Genomic DNA, 21345 nt, shown 5'->3' on the forward strand with positions numbered 1-21345 from the left:
CTTAGTTTGGAGGACAGGGACCAGTGGGGTTAGGTTTGTGTCCCCCTCCCCAAAGGGAGTGGATAGAGGAAGGGTGTACCCACCCTAATGGTTAGTAACCATTGGCTACTGCCCTCTGACCCCTGTAACGACCCTAAATCCAGGATTTAAGGGCTCCCCTGAACCCACATCCTCAGATTCGTGGTAACCTCACAAGAAAAAAGAAGTACTGCTAAGCTGAAAGCCCAGCAGAGAAGAAGGAAGACGAAAACTGACTTGGCCCCAGCGGATCCAGCAACCTCTGCCAAGCCTCCAGAGGACTGCCTCCATCAGAGGGCCAAGAACTCCCATGGACAGCGGCCCTGTCCAAGAAGAAACTACATCTAAGGACTCCAGAGCCTCCCTGGATCCGTGAGTCATGACCGCTCTGCACCCCACGGCCGTGTCCAGGTGGCCCAACTGACTAGAGAGGATCCCCAGGTGATTCTGAGCAAGTGCCCACCCTTGGTTGACCTCTCCTGTCCCCCACGCCGCCGCCTGCAGTGTATATCCACAGGACACCCTGACCGCGAAAGCTCTGGGCGAAGATATCCGATGCCAAAAGGTACACTGCACCCACAGCCCCCTGGCATTGGGGAACCTGACCTCCGGTGCAGCAATGTTCAGCAGGCGGCCCTCCTACTTGTCCAGCCAGTGGTTTTCCGGAACAGACCGTCTGGACCCAGCCTGCAGCATCTAAGAGACCCCTAGGTCCCCCCATAGGAAAGCATTGGGAGCCTGACCCTCTGTTTGCACCCGGTCGCCCCTGCGTCACTGAGGGTGTGAGTTTGGTGCTTACCTGGGGCCCCCTGGTGCTCCACTAAACCACCCAGGTTTGTCCTCTGAAGACGTAGGTACTTACCTGCAAGCCGATCTGAAATAGAGTGCCCCAGTCTCCATAGGAGCCCGTGTTAAACTTGCCTCTTCTTTGACCTCTGTAATCGGCCGGCCCCATGTTGCTGGTGGTGGGTGTTTGGGGTTAACTTAAACCCCAACCAATGGACTTCCTAGCCCCTGGAGTCTGGAACTGTAAGTGTTGTACCTACCTGCAAAACATACTAACTTTCCTTCCCCACAGGAATTGTTCCGCAAATTGCAGTCAATGTTTAAAACAGATTATTGCCATTTATTCAAAAACTGTAGAAGTTACCAATTCCAATCGAAGTGGTATTGATACATATGTGAAATACTTGCAACTTGAACCTTGTGGTTCTAGAAATAAATTAACAACATATATTTTTGCTATATAAAACAATTGGTCTGGAGTTAAATCATTGAGTGTGTGCTTCTTCTATAGTCTGTGTGTGTACAGCAAATGCTTTGCACTGGCCTCTGAGAAGCCTAACTGCTTGACCACACTACCACAAAAGAGAGCATTAGTATTATCTACTTTAGCCTCTGTTAAGCCTCTGGGGAATCCCTGGGCTCTGTGCACACTATATCTCATTGTGATATATTATATACAGAGCCAGCTTCCTACAATATGGGCCTTCATCCATCACTCTCTGCACTACTGCAACAATCTGTTACAGGGCCGGCCCGTCATAGACTCCATGAACGCCTCTCTCTGATGGGCATCTTCAGCAGCTGATCATTCAGGGCATGTGGTCGCTGCAGCAAAGGGGGCTCTGCATCAATTACTTCTAGGTCATGGGCATCCAGCAAGCTTTGAAGGCTTTAATTTCCCAGGTTCAGCCGCCTTCCTCTCTCAGCGCCTTGAGACCCTCACGGGTGAATAGCCGCACTCTACAAATCCTTGATTGATTGAAAGTACTTTTGATAAGAACATGACCCCCATGTAATATCTCCAAAAGCATAGTGGCTCGCACTCAACGCAGCTGTCAGCATTAGCACAAAGCATTTGGCACTTCACCACTGGATACACCTATGGGCAGAGTAACTTCCAGCAATGGACAACTCCTAAGCGCATAGACTTGCATAAACCTGCAGTTCAGAATATCGTCTTCTACCTCAAGTTCCAGAAATCAGAGCTAGCCTATATTTCTTCACTTGCAGCCTACACGCAGAACAGGGAACACTCTTCTTCATTCAGAATCCCTGTCATCAGGGCTTTCATTGAAGGATTTAACAAGGTTATTCCATCCAGGGTTACCCCCTGGACCTGCCTGGAACCTTAATGTTTTTGTTACCGAATTCATGAGGACCTTCTTTTGAACCTCTTCATTCACACCCACTACAGTTTTTTTCCTGGATGGTTGCTTTCCTTGTCACTATCACATCTTTAAGGCATGTTAGTGAATTGCATTCCCTTGTCTTGGAGAAGCCTTTCTTTCATGACAGAATTGTCTTTAGAACCAATCTTCAGTTCCTTCCTAAGATCGTAACCCCATTCCATCTCAATTAAACAATTTATCTTCAGGACTTCTTTCCACAAACAGATTCTGTGGCAGAGAGGGCTCTGTACACCCTTAAAGTCAAGGGCGCCTTCCTGTATTACATACAGAGGACCAACCCTTTTCACAAAACTTGATAGATTTTTGTTGCTTTTGCCAAGCTACACAAACACATGCTCGTTCAAAGGTGGACATGGATAGATGGATTGTTAAATATATATCCAGACCTGTTTGTCTAGAAGGAATTAGCCTGCCCTGCCCAGGCCTCATACCACTCGCAGAAAAGAGCCACTGTGGCTTTCCCTGGAAGTATACTCATAGCTGACATTCGTAAAACATCTACATGGTTCACTCAACACACATTCAGCAGACACTACTGTGTGAATGTTTTAGCATGCTAACAAGCAAGAGTTGACCAAGCCGTTCTAAGAACTACTTCAGTCTTCTGTGACAGCCTCTTGCTAACCACCACTTAGGGGAGTACTGTTTTACAGTGTGTGTGGATCATGTGCACCTATAGCCACACATGCTACGAACAGAATGTTACCTTGCAGTCGTCTGTTCCGTAGGAAGTAGTCCTGTGGATTTACATGCACCTCAGTGGAAACCTTTGGTTGTGGCAGATGTTGTTTCTTTTACCTAAATTCACTGTATTTAACTTTTTACATGGTGACCTCACTTTCCTTTCTAATGCTCCATCTTTACTCTCACTCGCAGTGCGGAAAGCAATTTAATAATGGTGCTTGTGCCCCTGAGCATTACCAACCTGGGAGGAGTCCCTCGTAACCTGAAACAATTCTTAAAAAAAAAAAAAACTAATAATAATAATAAGTTTTGAACAACTGAGCCCACAAACTAAATGGCAGGAGTATGCAGAGCATGTTAATCTACAGCACTGCATGCCACAAATAAATGCTTATGAGATAAGTAAAATATCTGCCTGTGTTTGTCGCATGTGTGGCTGTAGATACACAGGCTCTGCACTCTACTTTGGTAGAAAAGCAGGAATCTGTTGCTCGCCTGTCCCTTTTAACAGGTAACTATCACCATTTATACATCTCTTGTGTGATGTGGAATTCACCACAACAAGATGACTGGCCTGAACACCTGAACCAGTCAGTTCCAGAGGCACTACATAAGCTACCTGGGAGTTCAACACTCAGCCTAGCCCGGATAGTGTTCATCCCACTACCATGTGAGTCTGCAACACAGCACTACATCCTGCGAACAGATTATTACAGGACAAGTAGAGTTTCCAGTATTTATATTCTGCTTTTCCAAAAGAATATTGCTTGTAAAAGGAAAAAAAACTCCCTGTGTTACGGTTTTCTCTTTGTACAGTGATCTCTCCTGCTAACCATGTGTCACTATTGTTATAGGGCAAGTAGTGTTTCCAATATATGTTTTGCTTTTGCAAAAGAATATTGCTTGGAAAAAGAAAAAAGGTCCTTGTGTTACGGTCTTCCTTTTTTGCACAGCAGTCTCTCCCGCTACCCATGTGCCACTAACGTGCTGTGGTGCTGCATCCCTGGTTGTTAAACAAGAAAATTATTGCAGTTTTTAAAAATCTGTTCATATTGTTTAGTTTGTCTCAAGTATAAAAAGCTACGTTCTTGCGTGAATGTGATTCTGTTCTTTAGCATGGTATCAAATTTAGATCCACAATCTGTTGGCATACAGATCTTTTTTCGATCTTATAGTGATCCTTAAAGGGTTTCCTTCTAAAGGTCCATTGCTACTGAGTAACTTTCTTAATATCAATGTTCATTGGTTTGGATCACAGACAAAGCTTGTGTCTTGTTTTTACTTCAGATTTATGAACCATATGAAGCATCACGTGGAGCTAGACCAACAGAATGGAGAGGTAGATGGGCACACCATCTGCCAGCATTGTTACCGGCAGTTCTCCACTCCGTTCCAGCTACAGTGTCATCTCGAAAGCGTCCACAGCTCCTATGAATCAACCAGTATGTGTTTCATTTTCCATAATTTATCCAGATCTGCCCAGTTCTGTGAATCCTGTCTTATGGCTATTTTTCATCACATGTGAGCCTGTATGCTATTCATTTCTGTGTCTATACCTTGTTTTCAGCAACATCACAAAATAAAATGATGGACAGAGTTTCAGCTTTTCAAACAGTCTTCCACCCCCAGTCACAGATCTGGGTTTAATACATCGATATTTTGCTTGCCACATCATCCCAGTTTGGACACAGCTATATGAAAATCAGTCTAAACCCTGCTCCCTATAGAAATTGTCCAGCCTGAACTGCCAAGCCAGGTTCTCCCTGGACTGGAAACAAGCATCCTTGGTCTGGTTTCAGGGTATCACCCCTCATCAGCCAGACTAGCTTGAATCCAGTGGCACAGCGAGCAAGGGACCCACGTCTGGGCTTACCCTAGCCACTTAGGGCACACATAGCAACATCACAAAACAAAATGATGGATGGAGTGTTGAAACTTCATCGTTCGATGGCATCTGTCGCTGTAGATACGCATGTTCTGCAATAGCTCGCCATCTGGTGTTGGGCCGGAGTGTTACAAGTTGTTTTTCTTCGAAGAAGTCTTTCGAGTCACGGGACCGAGTGACTCCTCCTTTTGTCTCCATTGCGCATGGGCGTCGACTCCATCTTCGATTGTTTTTTTTCCGCCATCGGGTTCGGACGTGTTCCTGTCGCTCCGAGTTTCGGAACGGAAAAAATAGTTAATTTCGGAAGATTTTCGTCGGTATTGTTGCGTTCGGGATCGGCGTACTTAGATTCCACACCGCATCGAAGATCGAAGAGCTCCGGTGCCCTTCGGGGTAGTTTTTCGATCCTCCGTCGGGGGCCTGGTCGGCCCGACCGCGTGCTGAAGAACGCCGATGGAACGGACCCCGTTCCGTTTCTGCCCCAAATGCCACAATAAATACCCCTACACAGACCAACACTTGGTCTGCAACCTGTGCCTGTCACCTGAGCACAGCGAAGACACCTGCGAGGCCTGTCGTGCGTTCCGGTCCCGAAAAACACTCCGAGACCGTCGAGCCAGAAGACTTCAAATGGCGTCCGCACCGACAGCCCAACGGGAGTTCGAGGAACAAGAAGAGGAAGGTACCTTCTCGATCCAAGACTCAGACTCCGAAGGATTCGACGATACACAAACCGTGAGTAAGACGTCGAAAACCACACAAAGAAACATTTACAAGGCCCAGGGGACGCCACTGCCACCAGGCCATGGCTCGACCCATAAATTCGGTGACCGACCGTCGGCACCGAAAAAGGCCCAAACAGTGCCGAGATCGTCCGACTCCGGTCGAGACACCGGCACGCAGCCTTCTCGGGACCGAGAAAGTGCTGGAGACAAGCCTCGACACCGAGATGCCGGTGTGGACACGTCTCGACGCCGAGACAGCGGCACCGAAACAGATCGACGCCGAGAGGTTTCGGCCCCGAAAAGGAAAAAAGTCACCTCGGAGCCGAAAAAACACGCAGACAAAGTTTCGATGCCGAAACAAACTGCAAGCGACCCAGCTTCAGGCTCTTATACAGAAGAGCACTCGCTAACCTCCCAAATGAAAAAGCATAGGTTTGAGGAAGAGCTACAAGCAACTGATGTGGACCATACGCAAAAGCGTATCTTCATTCAGCAGGGAACAGGAAAAATAAGCACCCTTCCCCCCATTAGGAGAAAGAGAAGGTTGGAGTTCCAGACGGAACAAGCACCACAACCAAAAGTGGTGAAAAGAGTTACACCACCACCCTCTCCTCCGCCCGTGATTAACGTTTCACCAGCACAAACGCCATCACACTCCCCAGCTCACACCACCATGAGCCAGGGTGACCAAGATCAGGACGCATGGGACCTATACGACGCCCCAGTGTCAGATAACAGCCCAGAGGCATACCCTACAAAACCATCTCCACCAGAAGACAGCACCGCGTACTCTCAGGTGGTGGCTAGAGCAGCACAATTTCACAACGTAAGCCTCCACTCAGAACAGGTCGAGGATGATTTCTTGTTCAACACACTCTCCTCCACCCACAGCTCCTACCAAAGCCTGCCTATGCTCCCTGGTATGCTCCGGCACGCAAAAGACATATTTAAGGACCCGGTCAAAAGTAGGGCAATCACACCAAGGGTGGAAAAAAAGTATAAGCCGCCTCCTACGGACCCGGTTTTCATCACAACACAGCTGCCACCAGACTCTGTTGTTGTAGGAGCAGCTAGGAAAAGGGCCAACTCTCACACATCTGGAGATGCACCACCCCCAGATAAAGAAAGCCGCAAGTTCGATGCAGCTGGTAAGAGAGTCGCAGCACAAGCTGCAAACCAGTGGCGCATCGCGAACTCCCAGGCACTACTTGCGCGCTATGACAGAGCCCACTGGGACGAGATGCAACATCTCATTGAACATCTGCCCAAAGACTTCCAAAATAGGGCAAAACAAGTGGTTGAGGAGGGACAGACCATCTCCAACAACCAGATACGTTCCTCCATGGACGCTGCAGATACAGCTGCACGGACAATTAATACATCTGTAACTATCAGAAGGCATGCATGGCTCCGAACGTCTGGATTTAAACCAGAGATTCAACAAGCAGTTCTCAATATGCCTTTTAATGAAAAAGAACTGTTCGGTCCAGAAGTGGACACAGCGATTGAGAAACTCAAAAAAGATACAGACACTGCCAAAGCCATGGGCGCACTCTACTCCCCGCAGAGCAGAGGGAATTACAGCACATTCCGTAAAACGCCCTTTCGAGGGGGGTTTCGGGGTCAAAGCACACAAGCCAGCACCTCACAAGCAACACCGTCCACTTACCAGGGACAGTATAGAGGAGGTTTTCGGGGACAATATAGAGGAGGGCAATTCCCTAGAAATAGAGGGAGATTTCAAAGCCCCAAAACCCCTACTACTAAACAATGACTCACATGTCACTCACCCCCTCCACACAACACCAGTGGGGGGAAGAATAGGTCATTATTACAAAGCATGGGAGGAAATCACTACAGACACTTGGGTTCTAGCAATTATCCAACATGGTTATTGCATAGAATTTCTACAATTCCCTCCAAACATACCACCAAAAGCACAAAATTTAACAACACACCATTCCAATCTCCTGGAGATAGAAGTGCAGGCACTATTGCAAAAGAATGCAATCGAATTAGTGCCAAACACACAAATAAACACAGGAGTTTACTCACTGTACTTTCTGATACCAAAGAAGGACAAAACGCTGAGACCAATCCTAGACCTCAGAGTAGTGAACACTTTCATCAAATCAGACCACTTCCACATGGTCACACTACAAGAAGTATTGCCATTGCTAAAACTGCACGACTACATGGCAACTTTAGACCTCAAGGATGCTTATTTCCATATACCAATACACCCATCGCACAGGAAATACCTAAGGTTTGTATTCAAAGGAATACATTACCAATTCAAGGTACTGCCTTTCGGATTAACAACCGCACCAAGAGTCTTTACCAAATGTCTAGCAGTGGTCGCAGCACACATAAGAAGGCAGCAAATACATGTGTTCCCATATCTAGACGACTGGCTAATCAAGGCCCATTCGTTAATAGAGTGCTCAAATCACACAAATCATATCATACAAACCCTCTTCAAACTAGGGTTCACCGTCAATTTCACAAAATCCAAAATTCTGCCACGCAAGGTACAACAATACCTGGGAGCCATAATAGACACATCAAAAGGAGTAGCCACTCCAAGTCCACAAAGAATTCAAAATTTCAACACCATCATACAACGCATGTATCCAACACAAAAGATACAGGCAAAGATGGTATTACAACTCCTAGGCATGATGTCATCATGCATAGCCATTGTCCCAAACGCAAGACTGCACATGAGGCCCTTACAACAATGCCTAGCATCACAGTGGTCTCAAGCACAGGGTCACCTTCTAGATCTGGTGTTAATAGACCGCCAAACTTACCTCTCGCTTCTGTGGTGGAACAACATAAATTTAAACAAGGGGCGGCCTTTCCAAGACCCAGTGCCACAATACGTAATAACAACAGATGCTTCCATAACAGGGTGGGGAGCACACCTCAATCAACACAGCATACAAGGACAATGGAACGTACATCAAACAAAACTGCATATCAATCACCTAGAACTTCTAGCAGTTTTTCAAGCACTAAAAGCTTTCCAACCAATAATAGTTCACAAATACATTCTCGTCAAAACAGACAACATGACAACAATGTATTATCTAAACAAGCAGGGAGGGACGCACTCCACGCAGTTAAGCCTGCTAGCACAAAAAATTTGGCATTGGGCAATTCACAACCAAATTCGCCTAATTGCACAGTTTATACCAGGGATACAAAATCAACTCGCAGACAATCTCTCTCGAGATCACCAACAGGTCCACGAATGGGAAATTCACCCCCAAATACTGAACACTTATTTCAAACTCTGGGGAACACCTCAGATAGACTTGTTTGCGACAAGGGAGAACGCAAAATGCCAAAACTTCGCATCCAGATACCCACACAAACAATCCCAAGGCAATGCCCTATGGATGAACTGGTCAGGGATATTTGCTTACGCTTTTCCTCCTCTCCCTCTCCTTCCTTACCTGGTAAACAAACTCAGTCAAAGCAAACTCAAACTCATATTGATAGCACCAACTTGGGCAAGGCAACCCTGGTACACAACGCTGCTAGACCTATCAGTGGTACCCTGCATCAAATTGCCCAACAGGCCAGATCTGTTGACACAGCACAACCAAAAGATCAGACACCCAGATCCAGCATCGCTGAATCTAGCAATCTGGCTCCTGAAATCCTAGAATTCGGACACTTACAACTTACCCAAGAATGTATGGAAGTCATAAAACAAGCAAGAAGGCCATCCACCAGGCACTGCTATGCAAGTAAATGGAAGAGGTTTGTTTGCTACTGCCATATTAATCAAATACAACCATTACACACAACTCCAGAACATGTAGTGGGTTACTTGCTTCACTTACAAAAATCTAACCTAGCTTTCTCTTCCATTAAGATTCACCTTGCAGCAATATCTGCATATCTGCAGACTACCTATTCAACTTCCCTATATAAAATACCAGTCACTAAAGCATTCATGGAGGGCCTTAGGAGAATTATACCACCAAGAACACTACCTGTTCCTTCATGGAACCTAAATGTTGTCCTAACTAGACTTATGGGTCCACCTTTTGAAACCATGCACTCCTGCGACATACAGTTCCTAACCTGGAAGGTGGCATTTCTCATCGCCATTACTTCCCTGAGAAGAGTAAGCGAGATTCAGGCGTTTACTATACAGGAACCTTTTATACAACTACACAAAAATAAAGTCGTCCTAAGGACCAATCCTAAATTTTTGCCAAAGGTTATTTCACCGTTCCATCTAAATCAAACAGTGGAACTTCCAGTGTTCTTTCCACAGCCAGATACCGTAGCTGAAAGGGCACTACATACATTAGATGTCAAAAGAGCATTAATGTATTACATTGACAGAACAAAGAACATCAGAAAGACTAAACAACTCTTTATTGCATTTCAAAAACCTCATGCAGGAAACCCAATTTCAAAACAAGGTATAGCCAGATGGATAGTTAAATGCATCCAAATCTGCTACCTTAAAGCTAAACGACAGCTGCCCATTACACCAAGGGCACACTCAACCAGAAAGAAAGGTGCTACCATGGCCTTTCTAGGAAACATCCCAATGCAAGAAATATGTAAGGCAGCCACATGGTCTACGCCTCACACATTCACCAAGCACTACTGTGTAGACGTGTTATCCGCACAACAAGCCACAGTAGGTCAAGCTGTATTAAGGACATTATTTCAGACTACTTCCACTCCTACAGGCTGATCCACCGCTTTTGGGGAAATAACTGCTTACTAGTCTATTGCAGAACATGCGTATCTACAGCGACAGATGCCATCGAACTGAAAATGTCACTTACCCAGTGTACATCTGTTCGTGGCATCAGTCGCAGTAGATTCGCATGTGCCCACCCGCCTCCCCGGGAGCCTGTAGCAGTTTGGAAGTTACCTTCAATTATTTATATATGTATCATCTCAACCTTAAATAGGTGCATACTTAGTCACTCCATTGCATGGGCACTATTACTACAATTCAACTCCTACCTCACCCTCTGCGGGGAAAAACAATCGAAGATGGAGTCGACGCCCATGCGCAATGGAGACAAAAGGAGGAGTCACTCGGTCCCGTGACTCGAAAGACTTCTTCGAAGAAAAACAACTTGTAACACTCCGGCCCAACACCAGATGGCGAGCTATTGCAGAACATGCGAATCTACTGCGACTGATGCCACGGACAGATGTACACTGGGTAAGTGACATTTTCATTTTGCAAGTAACATATGGAGTCCAGCTGGAGGAAGAAAGGGGAAACTTGTGTTCGGTGGCATGTGTAGCTGCAGATACACATGCTGTGCATAGTCCGCCGTCTGGTGTTGGGTCGGAGTGTTACAAGTTGTTTTCCTTCGAAGAAGTCTTTTCGAGTCACAAGACCGAGGGACTCCTCCTACTTTGGTTCCATTGCGCATGGGCGTTGACTCCATGTTAGATTTTTTTTTTTCCGCCTTCGGGTTCGGACATGTTCCTTTTCGCTCCGTGTTTCGGGTCGGAAAGTTAGTCAGAATCAACGGAAAATTAGTCGGTATTGTTTCGTTCGGTATCGGGTTAGATTGGAATCGACACCGAATCTTGAAGAGCTCCGGTAGCCCTTCGGGGTAATTTCGATCCCCCGTCGGGGCCTGGTCGGCCCGACCGCGTGCAACATCGAGACTGATGGAACGGACCCCGTTCCGATTCTGTCCTAAATGCCACAGTAAATATCCCTATACAGACCAACATTTGTTCTGTAACTTGTGCCTGTCACCCGAGCACAAAGAAGAAAAGTGTGAGGCCTGTCGAGCGTTTCGGTCGAGAAAAACGCTCCGAGACCGAAGAGCCAGAAGGTTGCAGATGGCGTCCACGCCGACAGGACAACAACGGTTCGAGGGAGAGGAAGAAACATTCTCCATCCACGAATCCGATTCCGAAGAATTCGACGTCGAAGAAACCGTGAGTAAGACATCGAAACAAGCATCACACAGAAAAACAGACAAAGCCCAGGGGACGCCACTGCCGACAGACCATGGCTCAACCCATAAAGTAGGTGACCGCCCATCGGCACCGAAAAAGGGCGAGCTGGTGCCGAGATCGTCCGACTCGGGTCGAGACACAGGCACGCAGCAATCTCGGGACCGAGATACTGCCGCAGAAAAGGGTAGACAGCGGCACCGAAGCTGCTCGGCACAGGGATAGCGGCACCGAAGATGGTCGACGCCAAGAAGGTACGACACCGAAAAAGAGGAAAATCTCTTCGGAGCCGAAAACAACAAAAGACACGGTTTCGGTGGCAAAACGCCCAGCAACCGAACCGATAGCCAGTTCCTACTCAGAGGAACAATCACTGTCCTCCCAACTTCAAAAACACAGGTTTGAGGAGGAATTACAAACAACAGCTGTAGATCACACGCAAAAGCGGATCTTTATACAAAGTGGGACAGGGAAGATCAGCACCCTTCCCCCAATCAGAAGAAAAAGGAAACTAGATTTCCAACAACAACAAAAAACACCACAAGCAAAAGTGGTGAAGAAGGTAACTCCACCACCCTCTCCACCACCGGCAACTCCTATATCACCGGCACAGACTCCGTCACAATCACCAGCTCATACCACCATGAGCCAAGATGACCAGGACGCATGGGATCTCTATGACGCCCCAGTATCGGACAATAGCCCTGAGTCGTACCCCACTAAGCCCTCACCACCTGAGGACAGTACAGCGTATGCTCAGGTGGTAGCTAGGGCAGCAGAGTTTCATAACGTATCGCTACATTCAGAGCCTATCGAGGATGACTTCCTTTTTAACACCCTGTCCTCCACCCATAGCAATTATCAAAGCCTCCCTATGCTCCCCGGAATGCTAAGGCACGCTAAACAAATCTTTAAGGAGCCAGTTAAAAGCAGAGCAATAACCCCAAGGGTGGAGAAGAAATACAAGGCACCACCCACAGACCCTGCTTTTATTACATCACAACTGACACCAGATTCAGTTGTCGGAGGAGCAGCTCGTAAAAGAACCAACTCGCACACATCAGGCGACGCACCACTTCCAGACAAGGAGAGCCGAAAGTTTGATGCAGCCGGGAAAAGGGTTGCAGTACAAGCTGCAAATCAGTGGCGCATCGCCAACTCGCAGGCACTCCTAGCGCGATATGACAGAGCCCATTGGGACGAGATGCAGCATCTCATCGAGCACCTCCCCAAAGAATTCCAAAAACGGGCAAAACAAGTGGTTGAAGAGGGACAAAACATATCCAACAACCAAATCCGTTCTTCTATGGATGCAGCAGATACAGCTGCAAGAACTATAAATACTGCTGTAACGATAAGGAGGCACGCATGGCTGCGCACATCCGGCTTCAAACCTGAGATACAACAGGCAGTGCTCAATATGCCGTTCAATGAACAACAATTGTTTGGACCAGAAGTGGACACTGCAATTGAAAAATTAAAGAAAGACACTGACACAGCTAAAGCCATGGGCGCACTCTATTCCCCGCAGGGCAGAGGCACATTTGGCACATTTCGCAAAACTACTTTCAGAGGAGGGTTTCGAGGTCAAGCCACACAAGCCAGCACCTCACAAACAACACTGTCTACCTACCAGGGACAGTATCAAAGGGGAGGCTTTCGGGGCCAATACAGAGGGGGCCAATTCCCAAGAAACCGGGGAAAATTTCAAAGGCCCAAAACCCCTCAAAACAAGCAGTGACTCACAAGTCACTCAACCCCTTCACAAAACAGCAGTGGGGGGAAGACTAAGCCAGTTCTACAATTCTTGGGAGGAGATAACAACAGACACTTGGGTCTTAGCAATTATCCATCATGGTTATTGCATAGAATTTCTCCAACTCCCTCCAAACGTCCCACCGAAAAAACACAAGATGTCCAAACAGCATATAGACCTTCTAGGACTAGAAGTTCAAGCATCACTGCAAAAAGACGCAATAGAATTAGTACCAAAAACACAAAAGAACACAGGAGTTTACTCACTGTACTTTCTAATACCGAAAAAGGACAAAGGTCTGAGACCAATATTGGATCTCAGAACACTAAACACCTACATCAAATCAGACCACTTTCACATGGTCACGTTACAAGACGTAATACCACTACTGAAACAGCAAGACTACATGACAACGTTAGATCTAAAAGACGCGTATTTCCATATACCGATACATCCCTCCCACAGGAAATACCTAAGGTTCGTATTCAAAGGAATACATTACCAATTCAAAGTGTTGCCATTCGGAATAACAACAGCACCAAGAGTCTTTACAAAATGTCTAGCAGTAGTAGCTGCACATATCAGGAGGCAGCAAATACACGTGTTCCCGTACCTAGACGATTGGTTAATCAAAACCAACTCGCTAACAAAGTGTTTACACCACACAGATTATGTTATACAAACCCTTTTCAAACTGGGTTTCTCCATCAACTATGCAAAGTCACATCTTTTGCCGTGTCAAACACAGCAATACTTAGGAGCGACAATCAACACAACAAAAGGGATAGCCACTCCAAGTCCACAAAGGGTTCAAAATTTTCACAAGGTGATACAAGCTATGTATCCAACACAAAAGATACACGCAAAGATGGTCTTAAAACTCCTAGGCATGATGTCCTCATGCATAGCCATTGTCCCAAACGCAAGATCGCACATGCGGCCCTTACAACAGTGCCTAGCATCACAATGGTCACATGCACAGGGTCACCTTCTAGATCTGGTGTTGATAGACCGCCAAACATACATCTCGCTTCTATGGTGGAACAGTACAAATTTAAACAAAGGGCGGCCTTTCCAAGACCCAGTGCCACAATACGTGATAACAACAGATGCTTCCATGACAGGGTGGGGAGCACACCTCAATCAACACAGCATCCAAGGACAATGGGACGTACATCAAAGAAAGTTTCACATAAATCACCTAGAATTGTTAGCAGTATTTCTAGCGTTGAAAGCATTCCAACCAATGATAACCCACAAATACATTCTTGTCAAAACAGACAACATGACGACAATGTATTATTTAAACAAACAGGGGGGAACACACTCAACACAGTTGTGTCTCCTCACACAAAAAATATGGCATTGGGCAATTCACAACCACATTCGCCTAATAGCACAGTTTATTCCAGGGATCCAGAACCAGCTAGCAGACAATCTCTCTCGGGATCACCAACAGGTCCATGAATGGGAAATTCACCCCCAAATCCTGAACACTTACTTCCAAATTTGGGGAACACCTCAAATAGATCTATTTGCAACAAAAGAAAACGCAAAATGCCAAAACTTCGCATCCAGGTACCCACACCGGCAATCTCAAGGCAATGCTCTATGGATGAATTGGTCAGGGATATTTGCGTACGGTTTTCCCCCTCTCCCTCTCCTTCCATATCTAGTAAACAGGTTGAGTCAAAACAAACTCAAACTCATACTAATAGCACCAACATGGGCAAGACAACCTTGGTATACCACACTACTAGACCTGTCAGTAGTACCTCATGTCAAACTACCCAACAGGCCAGATCTGTTAACACAACACAAATAACAGATCAGGCATCCAAACCCAGCATCGCTGAATCTAGCAATTTGGCTCCTGAAATCCTAGAATTTGGACACTTGAACCTCACACCAGAATGTATGGAGGTCATAAAACAAGCTAGAAGGCCATCCACTAGACACTGCTATGCAAGTAAATGGAAAAGATTTGTTTGTTACTGCCATAATAATCAAGTCCAACCATTGCATGCATCTCCAAAAGATGTAGTAGGATATTTACTACATCTACAAAAATCAAATCTAGCTTTTAATTCCATAAAAATACATCTCGCAGCAATATCTGCTTACCTGCAGATTACTCATTCAACTTCCCTATTTAGAATACCGGTCATTAAAGCGTTTATGGAGGGCCTAAAGAGAATAATACCACCAAGGACACCACCTGTTCCTTCATGGAACCTCAACATTGTCTTGACAAGGCTCATGGGTCCACCTTTCGAACCCATGCATTCTTGTGAAATGCAATACTTAACGTGGAAAGTTGCATTTCTCATTGCCATTACATCTCTAAGAAGAGTAAGTGAAATTCAGGCATTTACTATACAAGAACCATTTATTCAAATACACAAAAATAAGGTAGTTCTAAGAACCAACCCAAAATTCTTACCAAAGGTCATCTCACCGTTCCACTTAAATCAAACAGTAGAATTGCCAGTGTTCTTTCCACAGCCAGACTCAATAGCTGAAAGAGCACTACATACATTAGACATCAAAAGAGCACTAATGTACTACATTGACAGAACAAAACTAATTAGGAAAACAAAACAACTATTTATTGCATTTCAAAAACCTCATACAGGAAATCCAATATCAAAACAAGGTATAGCTAGATGGATAGTTAGGTGCATCCAAACCTGCTATCTTAAAGCAAAGAGACAGCTGCCTATTACACCAAAGGCACACTCAACCAGAAAGAAAGGTGCTACCATGGCCTTTCTAGGAAATATTCCAATTAACGAAATATGTAAGGCAGCAACATGGTCTACGCCTCACACATTTACTAAGCACTACTGTGTAGACGTGTTATCTGCACAACAAGCCACAGTAGGTCAAGCTGTACTAAGAACTTTATTTCAAACTACTTCCACTCCTACAGGCTGAACCACCGCTTTTGGGGAGATAACTGCTTACTAGTCTATGCACAGCATGTGTATCTGCAGCTACACATGCCACCGAACGGAAAATGTCACTTACCCAGTGTACATCTGTTCGTGGCATTAGTCGCTGCAGATTCACATGCGCCCACCCGCCTCCCCGGCAGCCTGTAGCCGTTTGGAAGTAATCTTCAACATTTGTACATTTGTAAATATATTACTTTAACCTTCATTTTGTACATACTTAGTCATTCCATTGCATGGGCACTATTACTAACATACACAACTCCTACCTCACCCTCTGTGGGGAAAACAATCTAACATGGAGTCGACGCCCATGCGCAATGGAACCAAAGTAGGAGGAGTCCCTCGGTCTCGTGACTCGAAAAGACTTCTTCGAAGAAAAACAACTTGTAACACTCCGACCCAACACCAGACGGCGGACTATGCACAGCATGTGAATCTGCAGCGACTAATGCCACGAACAGATGTACACTGGGTAAGTGACATTTTCCTTTCTCCTCAAGGCCCTAATGCCAGCCAGCAAAGGGAACCTATATCTTCCAAAGCTACCCAGCATATTGGATCAAGGGAAGGAGGCTTTTTGGACCACTATATTAGGAGCTTTAATATAAAATTAAATGTCTGTAAATGTTCATTTCATAAAGTATTGCTCATTTACAGTATATGGGCCTATCCTATGCTAATGGTAATGAGACTTGCATTTGTAATATATCAAAGGTAGGGCCTTAACAGTGACCTGGAGGATGTCACCTTCTAATTATTTTTTTCTCTTTGTAGCAAAATGCAAGATTTGTGAGTGGGCCTTTGACAATGAGCCTCTTTTCCTTCAGCATATGAAAGACACCCACAAGCCTGGTGAGATGCCCTACGTGTGCCAGGTATTGTTCCTACTTTCTCCGCATCACCAGCATTTCTCTCATTTTTGTGCAGCATTGTTTTCCTATTGCTGAAGCAAATGGTGCAAAAGTTCTTAGATGTAGACCCATTTCTTATGGGAATCCCTGTTAATGATTGGTGTGGATTTAGGATTAGCCATACCAAATACAGTGTAAAGTTTCTTCGCCACTGTGTCTGTGTTCTTGTACTCCTAATATGAAAGAAGCTTTGTTGACACTGTGAATTGCCTGCCTTCTCCAAGATGTGATAACTTTCCGTAAAGCAGATGAAGCTTGGTGGGTACCTCCTTGCAATGGGCATTGTTGCTGCTTATTTGCAAGACAATAGGTAAGGTACATAAGCACTGTTTTTCCTGGAGGAATTTAACACCTCCACAACAGAGGCTATTATCTTTCTACTGTAAAGTAATGTTTTGAAGTCTGCTGCCTCTGGGCACAACTTTGTCTTTTCACAATGAAATTTCAAAATAAGAGAACTACTTCCTGTGTTTTCAGGGTCTTATGGATGAAATGTTAATCTCCTACGACCTTTTTTGACAAGTCCAGTGATCCAAATAAATGCAAATGCAGCTGTTTTCGGGCAAGCTACGTCTCACATTGTTGTTGTGAATCACTTTGATCACCCCAAGGGTGCTGCCCAAAAATGTTGTAAATAATGAACAAGATGCAGTGCCTGCCTAGATGGTAAGATAATGCACAATAATTTAATGTTCCAATCCAGTTGTTTCTGGTGGATACTTCTACCTGCAGATTAATCACCTCTTGAATCCCTCCAAGCACTAGACTTTGCCTGGAAAATTTGCCATAGTTCTGCAATAGTGGGTGGTGCCAAAATGTTGTCCCTGCCCCAGAACCTCACTGTACATGACATCACAGAGTTGTCCAAGGTGCTGCTCTCGTGCACCAATGCTTGTTACTTTTTTTTTCCCACACCATAGTACATGGATCCTAAGTCTTGCGGTCATCCAGATTTTTTCGGAAATGTATATTAAATGTTAGGATTTCTCCATGGAAATTATCATGCAATGTTACCACGATTGTGGTAAGTAGATGTTGTGCTTGGACCTGAGAGATGTCTGTTTATGGTTTTTCTGCCATTAACATGAATCCGAATCCCTTGACGGATATGGTGTCATGGATGCCAAGCTATCAAAGAATAAAGCTTTTCTGATAGAGACATCTAGCTGCAGATTCCTTACTTTTGATTTTCCCCATGTATCAGACTGGATCCAGAAATATTTACTTGTGCAGTACCCCTGCGCGCGGCTTTGAGGGAGCGGTCCCTTAAGCTGCTTGCGGCCCAGCAGTCATCAACACTGACACACGCGACTCCTCAGAGGTCTTGATCCTGGTCGAGAAGGAGGTCACGGGACCGCTTCAGGAGCCACTAGTCCTCTTTGTTTCACTCACGGTCCTTGGGACACTCTGGGAAGAACCACAAAATGAAGTAGTTCATGCAGAACTGTTGCCCAGTTGGACTCTGCACCTCCCCCCGTTTCCGGGAGCCGGATCGACACCCACTCAGATTAAGGAGTTTTACAAGACCACGCACTGCATAGTTGAGTGGTCCGACCCCTCTGGTGCATGTTCGGGACCTACGGGGGTCGTAGGAGACCCCATCCGGTTCCAGGCCAGCAGCTTTGGACTCATCTCTGATGAGATGAGATGTGATGGATCAGATTCTGGATCTGGACCGGCGCCGGTCGTACCCAGGCAGCCTTCTTTGGTACCGGACCCGACACCGATGATCCCGCCGCAACCAGCCCCATTCTAATTCCCAACAATCCGGAGCTGGAATGCCATTGCTCACCACCAATTTCGCCGCTGATGGCACCCAGAGGTGCCAGATCATTGCCTGAGCCTTAATTTACTTATCCAGGCATGGGAGACGATTGGGGGGGGGGGGGGGGGGGGGGGTCACTGCACCCTTTAGAGCACCATTTGGAGATATCTTTGGACTGGCATGAGGTGCTAGGAGAAGCCAGTGGTCTGGACACTTCTCCAGATACTGGCTTGCTCTCTCCCACCCACCGTGGCTACAGAGGAGGGAGCATTGTATGTAATGGTGGTGCGTAGGGCAGCCAAGGTCCTTGACCTCAAACGGCCCTCAGTGGCTGTCAAGACGAATATCTAGACAGAGCTTCAGTCTGGGGCTTATACATCTGAACCTTTTCTGCCCTTTAACAAAACACTTCCAAACATTCTGCTGGGAACTTGGTCCAAGCCCTGCACAGGGGCTCCTGTAAATAGGATGATTGTTCGCCGCCATCACTGTGCTCCGGGCTACTTTAGCTTCCCCAGCCAACACCCCACCCCTGTAGGGATGTGGACCACCTTAAAAGTTTGGGATTTTCACCTTCCATCTGTTTTAATTATAGAAGTGGCTTGTGGTCTGTTTGAACAATGACGTGAGTGCCAAAAAAGTACGTCCTGAGCTTCTTCAAAACCCAAACCACAGCAGAGGCCTCCCTTTCTATGTCTCACCAACGCTTTTCCCTGGGGGTCAACCTTCTGCTTATAAAAGCTACAGGTTGGTCCCGGACCTCTGTATTAAGTTGTGACAAAACTGCCCCAACCTCTACCTCAGAATCATCTGTAAACTATGAACTGCTTGGAATAGTCGGGGCTTCTTAAAATAGGTGCAGAGCAAATGGCCGGTTTGAGATCTTCAAAAGCTTTTGACAGCTAGCTGTCCATAAAACGTTCTTGGGAATTCTCTTTGAAGTGAGGTCATTAAGAGGGGCTACAATGGAGCCTTAGTTCTTAATTAACCTCCTTTAATACCCAGTGAGACCTTCAAAGGCTCTCACCTGGGTTTGAGTAGTAGGGGGGAGTCCAAACCAAACTGGTTTTTACCTTCCCCTGCAGTGGTTGAATCTGGCCTCCACCTGCCAGGTGGCCCAGATATACAAGCTTCCCCTGACCTATCTGGCACTTAGAGGCCTTGATGGTGAGGCCTGCTTTCTCCAGAGCCTCCAAAACATTCTACAAGTTGGACCAAGTGATCCTCCCAGGTGGAGCTAAAGACTATACCATCAAGATAAGCTGCACTGTAGGCTTCCAACCCCTGGAGGACGGTATTCACCAGCCTCTGAAATGTGGCAGGTGCATTTTTCAATCCAAATGGTATCACTGTAAACTCGTAATGCCCTATAATGGTTGAAAATGCTGTCTTGGGTTTGGCATCATTTGATAAATGAATCTGCCAATATCCAGCAATCAAATCAAATTTGCTCAGATAGTTGGCAGATGCCAGTGTATCTATTAGCTCATCTGCCCTAGGGATAGGGTGAGCGTCATTTCTCTTTTGCCATTTTGGGAGTGAGGTTTTGGGACCAGAACCACTCGACTAGCCCAGGGGATGGCTGAGTGTTTAATGACTGCCAGGTCTAGCATCTTCTGAACTTGAGATTTGATGCAGTCTCTGACATGGTCAGGTTGCCTGTACATTTTCCTTTTTATTGGCAGCCTGTCCCCTGTGTCAATGGTGTATTCACATCAAGTGGTTTGATGAGGTGTCAATGAGACCAGTTCTGAGAACTTCCCCAGGAGATTCCTGCAGTCGTCTTTTTCTGACTCAGAAAGGCAGTCAGCCAGGATTACCCCCTCAACTGAGCCATCAGCTGCAGTATGTGAGAAGAGGTCAGGGAGAGGTTTACTGTCTTCATGTCCCTCATCAGTGGCCATGAGCATGGTCATATGAGTCCTGTCATACTAGGGCTTTAGGTGGTTCACATGAAGCACCCTGAGGGGGCTTCTGAGAGTGCCTAGGTCTTCCAGATAGGTAACATCACCCTTTTTCTCCACTATTGTGTGGGGACTACTCCACTTGTCCTGGAGTTCCCTGGGAGACACAGGCTCTAGGACCCACACTTTCTGTCCTGGCTGGTATACAGTCACTAAAGCCTTCTGGTCGTGCCATTGCTTTTGCAGCTCTTGGCTGGCCTGAAGTGAGGCCTGCTTTTTGTAGAGCCTCCAGTACATTTTCAAGGTGGACCAGGCGATCCTCCCAGGTGGAGCTAAAGACTGCTGTGTCATCAAGATAAGCTGCACTGAAGCTTTCCAGGCATTGGAGAACTTTGTTTACCAACCTTTGAAATGTGGCAGGGTCATTCTTCAGCTAAAAGTGCATCTTTGTGAATTGGTAATGCCCACTAGGTGTTGAGAATGCTGTTTTGGGTTTGGTATCCTCTGATAACTAGATCTGCCAGTAACAAGCAGTCACATCAAATGTGCTAAGATACTTGGCAGCAGCCAGAGTATCTATC

The 21345-nt window shown here is 46.1% G+C and overlaps 1 protein-coding gene across 9 annotated transcripts in view; it reads left to right on the plus strand.

Moving 5' to 3' along the window:
- Positions 1-21345, plus strand: part of POGZ (pogo transposable element derived with ZNF domain) — a 235423-nt gene that overhangs the window by 141713 nt on the left and 72365 nt on the right. For all 9 annotated transcript variants that reach the window (XM_069218333.1, XM_069218336.1, XM_069218335.1 and 6 more), the window contains 2 exons: positions 4185-4339; positions 16959-17059. In XM_069218333.1, the coding sequence (XP_069074434.1) occupies positions 4185-4339; positions 16959-17059 (256 nt within the window). The remainder of the gene's footprint in view (positions 1-4184; positions 4340-16958; positions 17060-21345) is intronic.

This window comes from Pleurodeles waltl, chromosome 12 (genome assembly GCF_031143425.1).
Source record: "Pleurodeles waltl isolate 20211129_DDA chromosome 12, aPleWal1.hap1.20221129, whole genome shotgun sequence".
Classification (NCBI taxonomy): domain Eukaryota; kingdom Metazoa; phylum Chordata; class Amphibia; order Caudata; family Salamandridae; genus Pleurodeles; species Pleurodeles waltl.